General features: G+C 33.8%; 1 protein-coding gene across 2 annotated transcripts in view; it reads right to left on the bottom strand.

Annotated features, from left to right (window-relative positions):
* Positions 1–19,880, bottom strand: part of LOC119641939 — a 42,743-nt gene that overhangs the window by 13,399 nt on the left and 9,464 nt on the right. For both annotated transcript variants that reach the window (XM_038040864.1, XM_038040863.1), the window contains 2 exons: positions 17,551–17,637; positions 382–553 (listed from right to left, as the gene is read on the bottom strand). In XM_038040864.1, coding sequence (XP_037896792.1) covers positions 382–553; positions 17,551–17,637 — 259 coding nt within the window. The remainder of the gene's footprint in view (positions 1–381; positions 554–17,550; positions 17,638–19,880) is intronic.

The raw sequence follows: 19,880 nt of genomic DNA, 5'->3' as shown, positions 1-19,880 counted from the left end.
TAAGGATTTTGCTTTAACAATCAGTATATTTAAGAAAATATTGAATGAGCTCAAATGCACATTTTTCCCCATCTCTCTCGTTGCCTTCTTCTCTTCGTCCTTCTCACTTCCCTTCGGGCTAAATTAAAAAGAGAAAACGCAATCAAATAATTTCAATTTCAAGTGAAATTTGAAATTAAATTGAAAAACAATAGGATGTTCTCGTCACTCATTAATTTCGTTGACAGAGAGAGAGAGAGAGAGAGAAAGAGAACACATATATCATCCCAATTATAAATAAAGGCAAGCAAGCAAGAAAATCTTATCTTGTGCATACACATCCAGCCATGCGCATGCAAGTGCTTCATAGATATGTTACGTAATTATCGTTGTTATACTCACCACCATCACAGGGAAAACTTTCGGCGAGTAAAGTGAATAATTTATCGGATAATAAACATCTACCACGTGGTCCCAGAGGTACACGGCAAACCGGACACTTTACCGAACGGCTGCGGCAATTATTGCACAGAACATGTCCGTTGCAGCACTGCCAACCAGGTGGTTTAATGACCTAAATTTCATAAAAACAGAAATAAACTACGACTTATACACAACATAAAAAAAATAAAAATAAAAAAAATTAAAAAAAGAAGAGAAATTTTAATAATAAATTTTCTTTAATTGGCTTTGTGCGGATAATTTTATGAAAAGAAAACTAAATTTTAAATCAACCGAATCCGCATTCGAATACGAATACGAATACGAATAATAACTAGTAACGCAACTAAAAGGATATTTAAATAAATTATTTGATATTTGAAAAAAAAAAAAAAAATTAATTTTTAACTTTTAAATCTATTTACAGATCCATCTATCTATCTATTCAACCGCAAATATATCTATACGAATACATTCTCACATCTATCAAATATGGTAAGTTCAAGTAAATACTTTTTATGAAAAAAATATGTTTCATTTAAACAAATTAGAAAAGCATAAAATAAAGACAAGAGTTTCTTCTTGTTTCTCTTTTTTTTTAATTTTTTTTTTCTTTTTTTTTTGATTTTCTGATTTATCTTAAAATGTATGATACCAGAGTCAGGCAGTCAGTGTGTCAGTCATTCAGACAGTTTTAGTTTTGCTTACGTTATACGTATACATAAATGTATGTTGTGTTGACATTTCTTCGTAAGGGCTTATATAAAATATTTGCATATTTTATATGTCCCTTATAACTTTTAACAAATAAATCACAATAACTAACTGTCAGTGCTATGCAAATTTTGTAGACAAATTCTCATTTCAAAATATATATATATATATATATATGTATATATATATATATGTGCATATATAGGACTTACAGTATGCCATCGCCCCAGCATTCCCAACACTCTGCTTCCATTCTTATACTCATTTAAAAAACAATTAATTCCAGAAAATTCGAAAAGTAAAACAAAAAAAAAACAAAAAAAAAAAACCTTAAAGTATTTATATCAACCAATTTTAACTCGGAATTATTTTCATTTTTATTGTGCAGTTAGGTTATAATAGCTTTCACACTTACAACAAACAAAAGTGTTTATAGGAAAATCAAAATAATATTCAAATATTATCTGATTACACATATGCACGAGATACATACATTATATCAAGTAACTGCTACGAAATATTTCAATAAATATTATTATTGTGTGCATTCGTCTAGAAAATAAAAATGACAGGAATTTTGTAGTTTTCTTAAATAAGATAAATTCCTATAACCACATCATCCGGAAAGATGAAAGAATATAAGTTTGGTTGCTTGCTTCACATCCGTTCGTCCTTTCATCCCAAAAATTTTCCCATTTATCGCAAAATGATTTCCATAGATTTGAAACAAGTAAGAAAACTGTACGCGCTCTAGAGCCATCTTCATCAAATACAGGAAAGAGCAAAGTGTTTTATTTTATGCTTACATATGTGTTTAGATACCTATGCCAAGTGTTACTGTAACGTCTGCTCCAAGCTGGAAGCTCTAAACTACAATATTGAAGAAAAGTTCTTCCCGTTGTTGTGGGTAAATTTCCCAACTTGATCGGGAGACCAAGCCAAACATCTACGCAGAAGACTTTAGCTTTCTTTTTTACAATTGCCACAGTTTCGCACGGACGTACCTGCGAACGGATAATTGATTTGTTTATCTGTCTCGGCTCACAACCTTACGCAGATTAACAGTATATTGTAAAGGATCGGCTCATTGATATAAATGGGTATAGAGAGTATAAGGATTCTGACAGCAGATGGATGACTGTACGATCGAACAAAGAGACTGCTATGACAATACTGACTGGGAATTTTACGCTCAATAAGTACATGGTCAAGGTAGAGGGAAAAGTTTGTCGCATTAAAGGCGAAATTCGTGAAGCTTTTCCCAACAGAAGGCTTCAAGGTCGCGTAACTTTGGCAATACTAATCCTGCCAAGTCGTGTTACAAGACGTTAAAGGCGACAGTCTGCAGATAATCTAATTAAAAACAAGTAAGAATATTACATTCGTAGTTTTTATACCCATGTCCGTTATCCTACTAAGACTAAAAAAATACATTTTTATACTCTTATGATATTGAAGGAGTGCGATTGATGTTTTCCATTTTCAAAGTGAAAAAAGTGCGAATTTTTATGATGTATAGACGTATAACAAGCAAAAAACACGAAAAGGAGAACAATTTGTGTTGTATTGATGTGGGGGCAGTTATAGGCGTTTTGGTAGATTTTTGCGAACGGGGGAAAGCGTTTTCCACAAATACTATGCAGCTGAGCAGATGGACAGACGGGCAAACGAATATGCTTACATGCACTCCGAATTTGAAACTGAGCAAGAATTTAGACAGTTTATGGGATATTTGAAGCTTGCTTTTTTTTACGTGTCTTAAACGTATTAAAAATAACATAAGATAAATATGGTCCATTCTTCCAATTTTTGTGTGGATATTACAGCATCGCCCATACAATATACACTCAAAAGAACAAACTTTTCATTCCGTGTCCTTCGACTGATTTGGCCCATTTTCAATACCAAGCTGCGTGCAAGACCTTCTAATGCTTCTGCCAAATTTGACGATAGCTTCATTTTGGCGACCAAAACAACTTTTACAACAAACATTACAAAGACAGACTGACGGATGTGTATTTAAATCGATTCAGAATTTAGTGCAGATCAAGAATACAATTTGTGAGTCTTTGAAGCTTCCTTCAAGCATTACAAACGTTTACCTCATGTGTCGGTGATGGGCATAAAAACGTTTTAACATTAGTTAGACAAAAGTAATTGAGGCCGAAAATTCAAAAAAACTTTAGCGTCACTTTTACGGAGGCAACAAATAATTCAGAGACTTGCGATAGAAATCGTGGTGTTTCGAATGAAGATGTTTGATCAAAATTTTTTGCTCGTTTCCAATCGAAAAATGTGTTTACGTTTTGGCCACAGACATTTTCCTCGACAATATATATGCTTTCTTGATGATCCAGAGAACCACAAACAAAACACATATACGGTACGTACTGCCCTCATCGATTCGATACTTTCGTTATAAAAATTATATTTTACGCATATGTAGCTTATATTCGATATTTAATTAAATAATAATCCGCAAACCCAACCTTTACAGAAAAAAGAGAGAAAACAATAAAATTAAATGCGGTTTAACTGTTACACAAACGTTTTCTAATCGCAAATCTTTTCATGTTTAGTCATCGTATTAGTTGGATACGAATTCACATAAACGTTTCATTTAACAACACACACTAAACCACAGTGCAGTTCATAATAACTTTAACAAAAACTATTCGCTCATAATACATAATTTATAGAGAATTAATTTTTCGAGCGCCTTCTTCATGCGTAAATGGCAGCCAATAAAAACACTATCAACGGATACGGCCCGTCATTAAATACCCTATACCCCTTCGCTTAATATCGTTAATGATATAATGACTTTTCAAAAAGTGATGCGATCCGACCGTTAAGCCAAAACATATCAGTGCAGCAGATTTAATTGAAGAACCTCTAAAATTGCGACCGTTACATTGACTTTAAGAGAACAAGGCAGAGAAATAGACGAACGGGCCGACAAGCTTGGAACGTTTTAAAAAGTAATTCATCGCTTAACGCAAAGAGCTTTCCAAATAAGGTGTTAAGCGGAAGGAAGCGGTTGAGAAAGGGATCCATTCCGAGCGATTTTTAATAGCGTTAACGCTTCTTCGAAAACATGTCAGTGTGTACGAAATCTGCAAAACTTGCTACCTATACTTTGATCATAAAAAATCAGGACGAACCGACAAAGAACGGGCTGCCAAGCTTGGATCGATTCATGAAGCGATCCACTGAATTGTTCGATATAACGAAAGGTGTATCTATCTTATGGGTGTATGGGTGTTGCATACATTCGCACAAACTTAACTTAACCTTGTACTCCAAATGGCGGAGGATCTAAGAAATTTTTGATTTTACAAAATTACTCGTAAATAAACGTAATTCATATGCAAAATGTTCCTCACATTAGATAGCGATTCTTGCCAGTATTACGCACAATAATTGAAAAATTGCAAGCGTACGCTTTGAAGCGATTATACTTGTTATGAAAGGCATCTTCTCATATATCTTTATTTATTGTAAATTAAAGGATATTTTGAAAAGTATCTTTAGTAATAGAAAATTTCGAAAATTATACAATGAATTTCGTAAGAAAAGCATATTTTACGTTTTCTTAAAATGTAATTAAAAAGCATTTTAAAGAGATTTTCACAATATTAAATCAACGTTAAAGTGTATGTGCGGACACAAAACGCATGAAATTATTATAATCAAATTTTACACATTTATGCACTTAATGACAATAAATAATAGTAAGGGGTCCGAGGTAAAGGGAGAAGAAAATAATACAAAACATCAATAAAATAATAAATTTCCTTTAAAATGGTAAGAATGAATGAATGAATGAATGAATGAATGAATGAATAAATGGAATCATATTTAACAGTAAGCGTAGAATACCAAACGACGGTAAATAATACATTTATGCATGTAGATATGTAGGCACATGTATGCAGGTAGAGTAGGCATTTATCCAGGCAAACATAAAATATCCCTTAATAATAAAACAATAAAACGAAAGATTGGATCATTGAAAATGTTCTGAAAACAATTCACAAGTGTTCGTCTATCTTTCACCTATTATTGAATCACTTGGGATCATTCCAAAACGTATTTGATAATAGCTGTAACCACAAGCCCGCAAACACAGCTACAGCGAATTAACTTCGGAACAGAACGAAAATGTCAATATGTCTCTTGCCGCAGATAGTCATAAACAGGTCATCGTCTATGACATTGTGAATCTGTTCCAAAGAATGTATTGTGACAAGCTTTCTCTCAGTTAACAAAATCTTATATTAAAATTGATGGCAATCCATTAACGCTCCAAATTAATTAAGCCTTTCTTTCTATTGAAAAGAAAAATGTTTCTTTTAACACAATTCGCTTGACATCCAATAACCTAACAACAAATTTTCGAAATTTTTTTAAACATCAATGTGAAAATCACGCAAAAGGATAAACAATGAAATAAAACGTAGATATGTATGTAAGGCGGCAACTGTAAGCAAACAACCTGAAATATGCTTGCTTGCTATGCTTGCTATCATATCCTTTCACATACGAGTTCCTTGCAATCGATATGAATCTCTTAGGATGGTTCAAGTTTAATCGAATTCATTTCGAATTTAAATAATACATGTACATAAACAAAAATTACATATATATTTCGTTGCAATGTGACAATGATGACAATCTTTTAAACTAATTCTAATCGTGACGAACCGAGTTTTTAGATAGTTTCCGGTTATATGGTAAGTGCTATTAGTTTAACAGAGTCCACTGAATGTACTGTGTGATGGCTGGAGTTACCTTATAACCATTTTTCAATTTGATCGGTGAGTAAATGGATCAGCAAAAGCGGATAAGTGGTTGAACGGAAGAAACGATATAGTTGGGCAAAGATAGTTAGCTAAATAGACGATAGTTTATTAAGTAGATGAATAAAAGGTCGTCTAAAACGTATGGACAGGCGTGCAGATCGAGACAAAGCGACGGAAAAGTATGAAAGGCGAACAGACGCATGCAAGCTCAAGTAGATAGATAGGGAAAGCAACAAATCAGATGATTGCATCGAGTGGTATCCAATATATACGAAAGACCAAGCTGGATACATGAGCAGGGTCGCTTGGGGTGAGTATAGAAGAATATCTGGTAAACTGAACGAAGGCATAAACACCGTGGCCTTATAAGTCAGCTAGATCAATAGGCACATGGACAGGAAAAGCGGCTTAAAGGGGTGGTGGATCTACGCTCTCATCCCAATCTTTCTCTCCGGTTTGGGCATATTTGTGGTTATGTTGACGAACGAGACGTTATGAGAGAAATGGGCCATTTTTTCGCACGACCTGCTATGGTACAAGGTCACAAGAAGCCGACATATATGGAATGATGGTACTATGAGTATCAACAATTTATAAGGGCTCAAGCCGCGCGAGGTAAAACGAAAGTAGTTCCGGGATGTCTTTTCACCTCAGCGTAGGGCCACTAGTTGACAGTGCGCTGCCACTACGTCCAATAAAAAAAAGAGAAGGCAGGGACAGGAGAACAGAAAAATAAATACAAGGAAGTTAAAAGAGCACACGAGTGTGTTATGAGCAGTAAACACGAGCCTAAACATAATGGAACGATAAGCAAGTAGACAGATAGGCAGACACACAAGTTCACGGACGAACAGAGAAATAAATTGACGGAGGTAAAAAAGGTGGATGAATATCTGATGAACACGGCACGCGATCGTAGAGGAAGTAGCTTGAGAAAGTAGCCAGCTAGGAGAAAAGTGGAGAAGCGCAGCCGAACAAACAGACCGATGCTCATCCAGCTAATACGATGAGAGGTAAGATACATGAACAGGCTACGCTGCTGGCAAGACGAAGGAACAGATAGATGGAAGTGTTGTGGCAAGATTGAAGGGCATTTTTAGGTTTCTTAAAAAATAAATCATTTGCTTTTCTTATTTTAAACATTTATGCGGTACAAGTTCTAACGTCAGATCTGTTGGTTTATTTTTTACGCCTTTCCTTCGTGTCTTTAGAATGCAAAAATCATTTTCTGAGTTTTCTAAATCATATTCTGGTGGATGATAAAAAACATGAAATCGATAAATAATATTCACGCACGGCAATGGGATGAGTATAATTAATACGATGAAAAATCTCAGGCTTGTCTGGAGAATTTCAAGCTTGCCTGGAAAATTTAAAACCTCTCCAATGTGCATCGCCTTCCCTTCAGAACAGAGAATCTAATAACGCTATTCTTGTTAACCTGAACGGTGATTTTTCATTGAAACGTCTATCGATATATGTATGATGGATAAATGAATGCAATAAATTCAATACAAGGTCTCAAACTTGACTAGAGAATTTCTGGACTCTCCTTCACCTCCATGTCTACGTGGTTTGTTTAAGGATATTTTGCTATAAAGTAAAAATGTTAAGAACGCTATTCCTATTACGTTAAACGGTAATTCGATCGACTGTCAATTTTATTCCGGATTTTTTTTTTTTGCATAATCATAGGAGAATCACTGAAGCAAGTATCCGTCTAATATAAAATTGTTGAGTATCTATTCGAGTATTTGTATGAAATTTTGACGGGTTTACGTTCGTAGTGTAGTCTCGACTTTAAGCAAAGCAAACTCTTTTTCGAATTTGTGTTTGTATTAACTCTTTATGCATATATGTGCCACTGACACATACGTACGAATATTATTTCTATTATTGTTATTGATGATAATGCTAAACCGAGCACATGTTAAAATTTGTTTTCTACTTGAATTATATAACACTGAACATTAAAGGCAATCGTACATTGCGGACCGCATCCGACCGCAATGGAAATGCCAGTGCGAACAATGGTCGGAGTAGAAATAGTTATAGTTTTCTATAAATATCTACAGCACATATGAATATTTTCATATTTTGTGGATTCGTTTGAGTGTTGTTTACGATACAAATTCTTGTTTAACAACAACAACAACAACATCGACTAAAACATTGCTAATAGTTAATGCTTAGTCCACAACAGAGAGAACACAGAAGAATACATAGAAGATTTTCATATTTGTACATTTGGAACATCAACCCGTAAACAACAACAGAAACAAACAAAAATATTCACTATTGCACATGTACATAATTATAATTATAAGGTTAGATATTGAAAATAAATTCATGGACACAAATGCTACCAAAACTACATATAATAATAAAGAACGGAAGGAATGGAAAAGATTCCGGATCTGGACAATTTAACTAAATATACACATCATCTACTATATATATATATATATACATGAGCATATTCACATATGATATGTATGTTATTTGCATGTGAGTGTATGCATAAGTGTCTAAATATTTAACATTATTTGGTTTCTTTCCTTTTGCTTTCTTTTTGTCTTTAGTTGTTTTCTTATTTTTATTTTCTTCTTCTTCAGTTTTAACTCATACTAGCAATATATAGATCTAGACCGATTCTAATCTCGTTTGAGTAAAGTTTTATGCACCAACACCTTTAGCTTTGGTTAGTTTATTTATTCGATTAAGATTTAATGGAAATTTCTTCATAAATCTAACGCAAACATTGCATTATGTATGAATTTATGCTCAAACAATATAATGATGCTGTAGACATATATATATATATATATATATGCAAACACTGGCTCGTTAAAGTATTCTTTGAATAAATCTTGAAAATCTTATTTATTGACCACACCAAACACTGCTGTGGCTGGTAGTCGATCCTTCCTTCCTTGCTTCCTTCCTTCCCTCCTTCGGTCCTTATTTATCGTTCGAATCTTCTCCGCCCCGTTTTGCGTAATAATAATAATAATAATAATGCTTCTGCTTGTGCGTTTTCTTCATTTACTTTCGGCCTCATAAACAATTTAATCATTTGCTAATGTAAGCAATAATTATTATTTATTAATAACATAAATGTTACCTTCCACATGAATTATGATTTTCCAATTTTTGCTATACTATTCAATGAATTTTTAATAATAATATATTAAATATTCCAACAAATATTTAGAAGGAAAGCAGTATTTAACTCTTGCCAAAAGGCATAGGATACATAAATAGATGCGAAGAAAGAAAGGGAAAAAAAAGATTACAATGCTGCAACAAAGATTTTCTGCATTAATGTCTATAAGATACTAAACAAAAAAGTATTAAGCCTATTACTAGTAAAATATGCTAAACTGAACTAGCTAAAGTTCAGTTAACACCTAAACTTCATTTACTTCTCAAAGTCACTCCCACTTAATGTTACTAGATGCTTGCATGTATTTTGATCATTTTTTTACTTGAGCAAAGCACATTCATTGAGAAAATATTATATAATAATTATATAAATAATTTTCCATCATTTTGTACGAGTTCTTCCCCACTTTCTGGCAACATGGTGATACCGCATCGAAAGAATGATATTGGTTTGGCAGCGATCCAATCATCGACTTGTTTTCGCCATTTTTCAACGTTTCGAAACCGGACGTCAAGTCTGATCTAAACAAGTAGTAATCAGAAAGCACTATGTCTGCCGAGTACGCTGTGTACGGCAGGAATTTCCATTCGAACTGCAAGTACGCATCCTTGACAACTCTTGTAGAGTGTAGCCGAGCATTTATTTATTTCCCTTATTTACTTATGCATGAAATTAAAACAAATTGACAGTGGAGTTCAATTGACTCTTAAAGTAAATTTTATATTAATTAATATTAAAACCTACAGTATAAGTATAATGAAACAAATAAGCAGGAAAAAAAAAGAAAAAAGAAAAAAGGGAAAAAACATGTACACAACTAGCATAGAGCCACGCCTACAACCAGTACAGAACGAAATTGCAAATGAATCCCTAAGCCATCACAAACACACAAGCAAAAGCTTGACAACCGATAACAGTTGTCATGCAAGAGGATGACTGCGTCTCTTAACCACTGTTGCTGCTCTTTTTTGCGACAATACATTGTTCGATTCGATCGAATGACAACAGTAGATATCTGCAATAACAGTCTCTTTCGATTTTAGCATACATACATAATACACTACACCTTCATGATTCCATCATATATGCAACCAAACTTTGTAGCCATGACTATTCCACTTAAAGGTCGATACGGATGACTCTTGTGGACTAACCCATGACTTTCTGGCGCTTGATATTCTCGTAGAAGATCCACAATAGTCATAACGTGACTCTCTCTTTTTTTTTTGCCCGGCAAACAACAAAAACGCCCGGCAACGTTCGTATTGCTCGAAGTTTTATGGTCGTGCAGGCCATTCTTTCCCATTGACATCAAAATTATCACTTTTAAACGGTTGAAACCAAAACCGACAATTAGTATATGTTGGAGCAAATGCTTGATGGACGTCGGCAGTAGATTCCTTTAAATCATACAAAAAAAATGATGTATGTAGGAAATGGAATTTTGAGCGTTCCATGATCAGCGACAGTATACACTGAATAACTCAGTAATACTAAGTGGGCAACTCTTGTTTAATGAAAAGAAAGGTCAAAATCATCCTATTTAACCGTGATGCACATTAATTTTACCGTTTTACTTTACCATTTTCACCAATAGATATCACTGACCAAAATACCTGCAAGTACCGATTATTAAGAAAACTTTAAATTGAAGTTTTCTTAAAGCATTGTAAAAACATGTTTGCTTTTCTTTTGCTAAACATGAAAAAAAAATATTTTCATATTTATATTTTCATACATATACAGTGCAATAAAATACGAAGAATTTATCAATATTCACAATTTAATTAAAATTGAACGCTTAATGTGCGCCTGTATATGTAGCAATAAAGCACTTTAAATGTTCATAGCTTATATGTAAATAATCTTAACCTCTGCTAGATTTATTCATACGTTAATCAAAATCATTTATGCTTAATGGTACATATATTGAGTAAAAACAAGAAATCATTACAGTTCTATACACTATAGGTTACCAAGGCCTCTCGGCAAAGAATTCTAAAAAGGCGCCATCTAATGTTCTTGAAAGCATTCAAAAAAATTGTGAACCATTCTGTAGGGAATGCGAAGGCTAACTGGATTCAAGGGGAAGAGTGACTTTAATTAGTTCAATAGAAAATGAGCGTAGAGTGCATGTAACTTCAGTAAGTGATATGAAGATTTCCGTTAATTCGAAAGTAATCAATAAATCGAATAATTTGACTGAGATACTTTCTGTGAGATTTCTCTTAAGAACAATGTTTTCTGCATCTCAAGATACCAATTGATAAAATAAACGGAATGAAACGTAAAAGCTTAAGATCTTAAGAGTTTTTGTCATAAAATGGCAAAAGGCTTACAATTTTTTGACTTAAATATGCTTAAGGGAGTGCACCACTGCACAACAGCTTAGAAGAGACGACATTTTTTTGGTGGTAGCAAACTTTCTAGATATTGGCAGAGGTTACCCTTAAGCGCTAAAGAAAAGAATTCTTTTGGGAAATATTAAAACCAGACAACGCCATAGCCATAGTTGCAGGAGCTCAGCTGCCTTTTTTTCAATTTTTCGTGCAAATCTGAATTTTAGAATAAAAAATGATCAAATCGCTTAATCTATAGGATTTTTCAGAAATATTTTAAATTTCATGTGTAATTGATTGGACAAGGTCAATTTCAGACCATAAAAAAAGCAGGCACCCTCTGTATCAAAGAAAAATGTTACCGTTCTAAAGAATTCGAGAAAAAACCTCTCAAAATTTCAAGCGCCGGAAAAAATTAAACCTTTTGATAATTAAACAAATTACCATGCCCACAATTATCTCTTTATGTCATTCTTGACTAAAGGATCTTTCAAATCAATTTAAAAAAAAAATTGATCAAGAAGTCGATCTCAAATCTTTCTATGAAAACCAAAAAAATTATTCGCACTGAACGGAGATATTATTGATTCTACCGGGCCTTCAAACGGCAAACTGAATCAGGCACTGCTCCAATTTATAATATGTAGACTGTAATGTGTGATTAATGAAAAAGAAATAAAAAAAAACAAATATGCAACGAGTAAATTCGTATTCATATAAATATGTTGATCGTTCATATATTTAACGATAAATATACAATTAATTGGTTAACTATTAATGTTACATTATTCATTATTGTGAATTTTTCGAGAATAGTTTTATACATATATATATATATATATACGTCTGCTTACAATTATTACAAATTCATGTATATTTGTATGTGGGCTATATACGTACGTACGTATGTATGTATGTATGTATGTATGTATGAACTGATAATTATTTAAAACAGTTTTTAAAGCAATTTTACTTATACACATTCATACATACATACATGCAGTTATGCCTGCATGAATATACCATTGCATGTGCTTATGTGTTGTCTATGCCATAATAATATAGTTAATCAATTTCATATAAATTGATGCAAAAATAAACATGAATTTATTTTATATGAATTTGTTAAATAAAATTATTATGATTGTATGTTTTTGTTATATCATTGAAACATGCTGCAGAGACTGCAACGTAAACTAAATGCAATAACAAACTCACGCATACATCTATGCATAGGTGTATTAACCAAACCGACAGTCATTTATTGCAATTCAATTATATTGACAAACCAAGCACTTATACAAAACTAGGGCAAATATTTATTTACCCTCTGGCCATCGAACAATGACTTATGATATGAATTTTTATGAATCATTTGTGACATTGTGAAAAAGTTGTAAAATATCCTTATCAGCGTTAGCTTTCTTTTGGCTACTGATCGTAGTTTCACAAAATCCGATTCATTAATTTTTTATATGCTAGTAGTAGTAGTTTTGCTTGGGAGAAACAGAAAACAGGATTTTCCTTTGCTGAAAAGTCAGACGATCATGTCGCTGCTGTGTGTACTGTATTTTGCCGCATTCAAAGTAATCCTCAAAGACTTAATTAATACTCCAAGGAGAAAATTCATAGCACACAACATCACGATAATCGAAGAAAGCTATTAAGGCCACCCTGATCTTTGAACGACTTTGACGCGGTTTTTTCGGTCTTGGCTCACCTTTTGTACGACATTCGCCCGGTTGATCGGCTGTTTCAGCGCCTTGTGCATAAATTTAAGTCTTGTTACCATCGTGCAATTGAACTTGAATATCGGCCTTCATTATTACACACATTACACACAGTATTATATATGTTTTTAAGGAGCAGTAAATTCGATTCTACCTGGCATCTGCTTATTTTAGCATAAGTTCAATATAAAATAGAGCAAAAAAATCTTGTGATATAGAGCAAAAAAATCTTGTGATATCTTCCGACGTTTTCTCCTTCAGCTAAGGAGAAATTCTCAGTCCTCCTTAACTTTACCATTACATTATACCACAATCGCTGCTCTGTTTTTCATATGTCGAATTATTTGGCTATGATTGATTATTCATTTAATTTAGTATAGACTTTGAAAAATGATTGAAATTAATATGAAAATAGTTGTTTTTAAGCATATTATGCCAATGAACTGTGACTTGAATCTAAAAAAACTACCGCTTTCTTAATCCTATGTCAAGAAGAAAACCTAAGTTCGTCGATGCACACGCTTCGTATGTTCCTGTAAATAAGCTTCAAAAACATGCGCTGTACACGCTGTAATCATTGCAAGGCTTTGCCTAATTTGCAGACATGTACATTTAAGTTAAATAAAAATGACTGTACGTTTTCAAATATTTCTTTTTTTTTTTGGTCTAAAGACCAAGAATAGCTAGATCTGTTAATTGTTTAGCGTTCAGTAACTCCAAACTCGACCTTAATCCCCTACGAAATAAAAACAATCCTTTGCACAGTCATTTCGATATGCCTACTCTCGGTTCAATAGTAATCCGTAACAAATCCAAATCTAAGAGGTTTAAGAGATCATCAACCTTTCATCAAAGTGGTTCTTCTTTTACTTCAACTTGCTTTTGCTTTTATAAAGACATTTGCGCGCATGCTGGTGTCTCACGTAGTTTTTGCTGTTTTTAAAAAAAAAACACATAAGCCAAACCAGATATAATACAAAGTAACTTTGAAAGGAAGGACATTTTAGATGATTTATGCCGAGTAGAGATGTGTAGAAAGGAACGGACTAAAACATACGAAGAAATAAATTCATTACTTTCAGTAATAGAGGCAAATATTAAGCGACTCCTGTAAAGACTTGAAAATATGAAAATTTAGAAAAATGCAATTTTTACTCAAGGAAATTTCGCACATGCAGTAGCCTATGCCGAATATGAGCTAACTCTTTTTTAGTGTTTGTCTATTTCAAGCACAAATCTTCGCACATTTGCCAACTAATGAATGACTTATTCACGTACTGCTGAGTTTGCAATTTTTTCTTTTCTCTTTTTTTTATTTTATAAACAACTTTTTCTAATTGAACAAATATGTATTCGGTATCAATGAAAGCAAATAATGACAGAAAAACTCGGAATGTAGTTTAACAAAAAAGCAATTATGAAGACTATGTTCATGTATATGTATATATATATGTATATATATGTATTGTATATGTATGCGTATCTTCGTTACCTTTGACTTTGCACAAATTTAAATTAATGGTGAACAAGTCAACGGGGATATGATGTGCGTTACTGCGCACCTACACTGAGCATGTGATAATTTTCGATTCAAATTGGCTTTGCTCGCATCTTGCCACCAATTTTCACTCATAAAAACAGCTACTGAGTGAGTCAAAGAAAAAGGTTGCAAAGTTGACTTTAAAAACTCACTGTGAATATCGATTTCATTCCCAGACATTCTGCAGTGATATCAAAATGGCTTTACAAGAAGGAAAGGCAACTATTTTCAATCAGTTGAAGTTTCATCGATGCGGTACAAGACTTTATTAAGTTTGTGGGGATATATACAGATTTGAGCTAGACCTACCCGATATTATGACGATCAATTCTGAAAGTGATTCTGAGCTTGTCTGCCTGTCTATTCATCTAAGGAATGTCCATTCGTTGCGTTTGTTCAATCCACAGGTCCCTATTTTTAAATTATCCTTGTGTTTTACTCAAAGGACTAACACTATTGAAAATGATTCCCATCGGATAACCTTTTCGACTAACTCCCGAGTGATGCCTTACTTTGAAAAGATATTAACCTAAATCGTCGTACTAAGGTAACGAAGTATACCGTATTTAATGGTGGGCCGTGGACCACTTGTTTAAACTATAAGAACATGAGTGAATCAGTTCTGGTGAAAAGACGCTTTTTTCATGGTTTATGAGTTCAAATATGTTTTAAGAGATTTACAAAAGATGGCATAACCAGCATTAAATCGCTTCTAACCATTTGGTAACCGCATTCAGATTGAAGCGTCCTTATTGGAAATTGGGTTCCGAATGAACTCAGCAGTCGAAAGACGTTTTTTCTCGTACGAACAACTATTTTAAAGTCAAAATCGGAAAAGTTTTTTACATTGAGTCGTGATGGGACGCGCGAAATGGATCCACTACAACAATCCGAAACCCAGAAAATCTTAAACCTGGCGATGCATCAATTTCAACGGCCGAACAGAATATTCATGATCTATCTACAGTGAGCTAATCCAGCCTAACACAAGAGAGAGAGAGAGAGAGAGAGAGAGAGAACGTCACCAACGACAATTGCTGCAATTGAGTTAAAAATTGAAGTTCAACGGTCCTTAATGTGATACGGGATATGAAAAAATGATCTTCCAAGAAATTATGGAGGCGCTTCAATAAGATATCCTATCCCACCCGCCATATTCACTAGACGTTGCTGCTTCCGAGCAGCATTTCGCTTCTCGCAAAGAAGATAAACATTGGGTCGATTTTTGGCTCATCTCAAAAGAAGAGAAATTTTTTCAACGCGGCACACATGCGCTATCGCTACTAACGATGGACAATATTTGCAATAATTTGGGTCGCCCCAATATAACTTAACGAATCTGCAAAGTTGCAAAGAAAATCCCTCAAGACTTATCCTACATTTAAAAGCGAGAGGGCATTACGTGTAAGTACATACAACTTTACTTCGAATTCGATACAATTGAAACCCAATAGGTGACCATATCAGCTTTTCAATTTTCATGCACGCATATCAATTAAAAAACATCAATTTGTGTCGTCTTTAATGAACTTGCCGTAGCAGCACTAATAAGAGACTAATCGCTATATCACTGCATATATGAAAACTTGCTATTGGGAATTTGCGTTAATTTGAAAGGAGCTTCAAGAGATATTATAGCGCATACATACAATATCACATTGAATAATATTGTAGCGAATCTTCATCAATACAACTGCTTTAAGTCTTGGGAGTTTGGCTCGAATGTTTTTTTGCAACTTTTGATAGTTTGAATAACGTAGTGAAAAATCCCATATTATGCTGCTGATTGCCGCTTAAAGCCATTGATTGCCGTCAGCTGCTGATGAACAGTGAATACACGATGATAGTTGTAAGCGTGCATTTATTCTCTGATTTATAGCTTGTTTCAGCCCAAAAACTCATGATCCGCTTAAGAGGGACTTCCATTTTTATGATGATTAGAGAAATGATATGCAAAACTAATTTTATACAAACGCGAAAATGACAACCTACCAGACGGAAATGAAAAATGCGCAAAAAGGAAAGATGGCAACGGATTGTATTTTTAGTGATTACAATTGAAAGCCCTTCCAATTAGTGCGCTCGCTCTCTCAATAAGTATAGCAAACAAGATGTCAAAATACCAAAAAACTCGCTGTAAGCCGTAAATATCTATGAAAAAAGCAAAAACCTAATGAATTAAAAACAAAGGAAAATGTTATCCTTTAAGTTATCCTTCACTTGCTTCGTGAAAACTAAATTTCTCAAAAGTTAAATAAAGATAACTATTTATTGGAAATTTTCTATTATATGCGATACGACTACGACGATTGCGTAGCATCATGTCTACAATGTAGGATTTTCTTGTTGTATGTTTTTTTTCAAAACATTCTCCAAAACTTACCTAAACAAAGCTAATGAAATGAAAGAGTTTTGTAAATATACAAATACATATATATATATATATATATATATATATTTAGTCATACATATGAAGGATAAACTTTATTACATACAAACAGATCCCTAAACATAGCCAACTAACTAACTAGCAACTAGCAAAACTAATGCCTGGCATTTTCAAATTCATCGTTATGCCAGGCAAGTTTTAACGACACAAACTCTTCGCAGTTTGATTTTGTGTTTAATTTTTGTTTTTTTGTTTTTTGCTTTATTTTTTTTTCAAAAAGAAATCCATACAAAATATTCTTACATACATACATAGGTATATGAGCAATAAATACCTAACTGCATATATGGATACGTGTATACACATGTGTATATAGATGAATTGTGCACTCATACAAATGCGCAGGCATTCACAGCGACAAGTACACGTAAGTGAAAAGTTACTTACCTCTAAGCAAACAGGACATTCCAATAATTGGGCAATATGTTGCAGGCAAGTTGCAAACTTTTGCAACGATTGCTGATTAATGTTATGCTGCAAGTACAGAGGGAAAGAAAAGAAAAGATAAACAAAAAAAAAAAAAAAATACAACGCACAAACACAAACCGAACAAATCAAAAAAGAAAATAAATAAATAAAAAAACTTACATTCGAGTAAAACTTTAATTAGTTAAGGTTAGGGTTAAAACAAACCGGCAACAAAGTTAATGCTTTAAAGTCAATAACACTAACAACAACAACATCAACAACATATCAAAACTTTTTCCTTAACCACTAAAATTTTCGGTATAATTTTAAACGCCTCTATACATACAAAGCCCCCCCTCTGGTCCTCTCTCTCACCTCTCTTACTCATACACACACACACACACACACACACACACACACACACGCGCATAAACACAGGCACAAATAACTTGCCAATATAAAGAGAGAAGAAAACGCGTTAAGCTCAACCGCAAATTAATCCATTTTGTTATAGCAAATTTTATACCCAACCAAGCATCTGCAATTGCTTTTAAGCCTTTAGCTAAGGTATTTTTTACATTGAATTCTATCGAATTTCCATTAAAATCAAAAATCGAATTTTTCTAATCCCCTTCTGCTCATAGGAGCATATAATTTACATTTCACATCCCGTTAGCAGCACTTGATCACGGCAGCGCACGCGAACAGAAACGCGATTAAAGGCAATTATTACGATTAAGTCGATCATCTGAAGCCTTTTTTTGCTTACATAATCATTGATTAAAATGATCAGAATATTTCACGCTACTTATTATATTATAATAAGTAAATACACTGCCTACTGATATGTTTAAGAGCTCGGCTATCTCAAACAACTTCACTTTACGGTCTTCCGTGTGCACGATTATGTGCATTTAAAATTATCAGATCACCCAAAGATTTATTTTGTCTTCCACTTTAAAAATAAAAATCCCATTCCATCTTCAAAATCATTAGACGAAGTACGCGAATTGTGAAAATCCAGGCGAAGGTGAATTTAGCAGAAAACATATTTTCAACTCTCCCAAGTGCTTCATTACGTACGATATAGTTAAAGCGAGAAACAGATGGCACTGACCTTTACTTTTAAAGATCTAATTATAGTGCCTCAGCAATATGCTTAAAATGTTTCCCTATTCCTCATTTACTCCTGAAGCTAGATTCTTTAGTTTACTTAGCCCCTAATATTCCCGAAAGTGAAATCAATCAAGTAAAATCTGTGAGATGGATTCTTCGTTGGCCGGGAGTACGTCCGTCGGACCCAGGGTCCTTTCACAAGATTATTCGTATATGCGGACCTGAACTAATGTACTACTGTTATCACTGACGTCACTATATCCTATCCGCAATTAAATTTTAAACACTTTGTTGGTATGAAGGAAGAATCTTTGAATTCCTTACTCCGCACAATATTCTATAATTTACAGTTTAGGCACTTTCTTGATATGAGAAATGAAGCGTTCCGTTAGAATAATTAGACGGAGAACAAAATGGGCGCACGCTGACGACACCTTGAATCTTGAAGTAAAGCTAAGTGTTTCGCATAGAAGTTATTGCAAATCCCTCCGTCGACACGTGTGTTTTGCTTCGTAGCCTAAGTGGGAAAAAGTAAGTTCCAGACCTATCGTCCCCAAAGAAAAACATGGTTTACAAAAACGGAAATCACGCTTTTTTGGTCAAGGAAAAGTTGACATTGACAATCTTCCCGGATCTCAGTTGAAATTAGATGCTTTCAAAGCCCATTACCCATCGTCAGTCGACGTCCACTAATTTTATTTTCTTAATTTAACTTACATACAAACGAAAGACATGTGAAAACAAAGGGAGGGTGCGGCTTTGCTTCCTGACAAACCACAACAGCTTCAACGTGCGTATTACTTCTGTCGCTCTGCCATTAGTAACGTCCTGGAATATGCACCAGAAAAACTGTGAGAGTTAAACTAATCATAAGGAATCGTCCTCTCAATGTGGAAAACACGGGTCATATCTTTACCATTTAATTTCGTAAAAATCGCAAATACGACTAAAATATGCGAAGACTTGAAGAGTGGAAAGCATGAAGCTTCCGGGAAAGCTTAAAAGTTTTCAATCGTAGCCGATCGCTTTCGAAAATTTAAAATTTACAGATATTGCAAAAAAATATAGTGCGAAATTGTTTCTAATCGGTCGTTAACACTTTCGCAATTGACTAGCATAGTAGAGCGGGAGAATATTCATCCCCCAAGGTAATCAGGAACTCTTTGTTTTCTATATATTTACTATAGGTGCTA

Source organism: Glossina fuscipes, unplaced genomic scaffold (genome assembly GCF_014805625.2).
Source record: "Glossina fuscipes isolate IAEA_lab_2018 unplaced genomic scaffold, Yale_Gfus_2 197, whole genome shotgun sequence".
In the NCBI taxonomy this organism is placed as follows: domain Eukaryota; kingdom Metazoa; phylum Arthropoda; class Insecta; order Diptera; family Glossinidae; genus Glossina; species Glossina fuscipes.
Note: the sequence above shows the minus strand (reverse complement) of the source record. Positions and strands in the feature narration are given on the sequence as shown.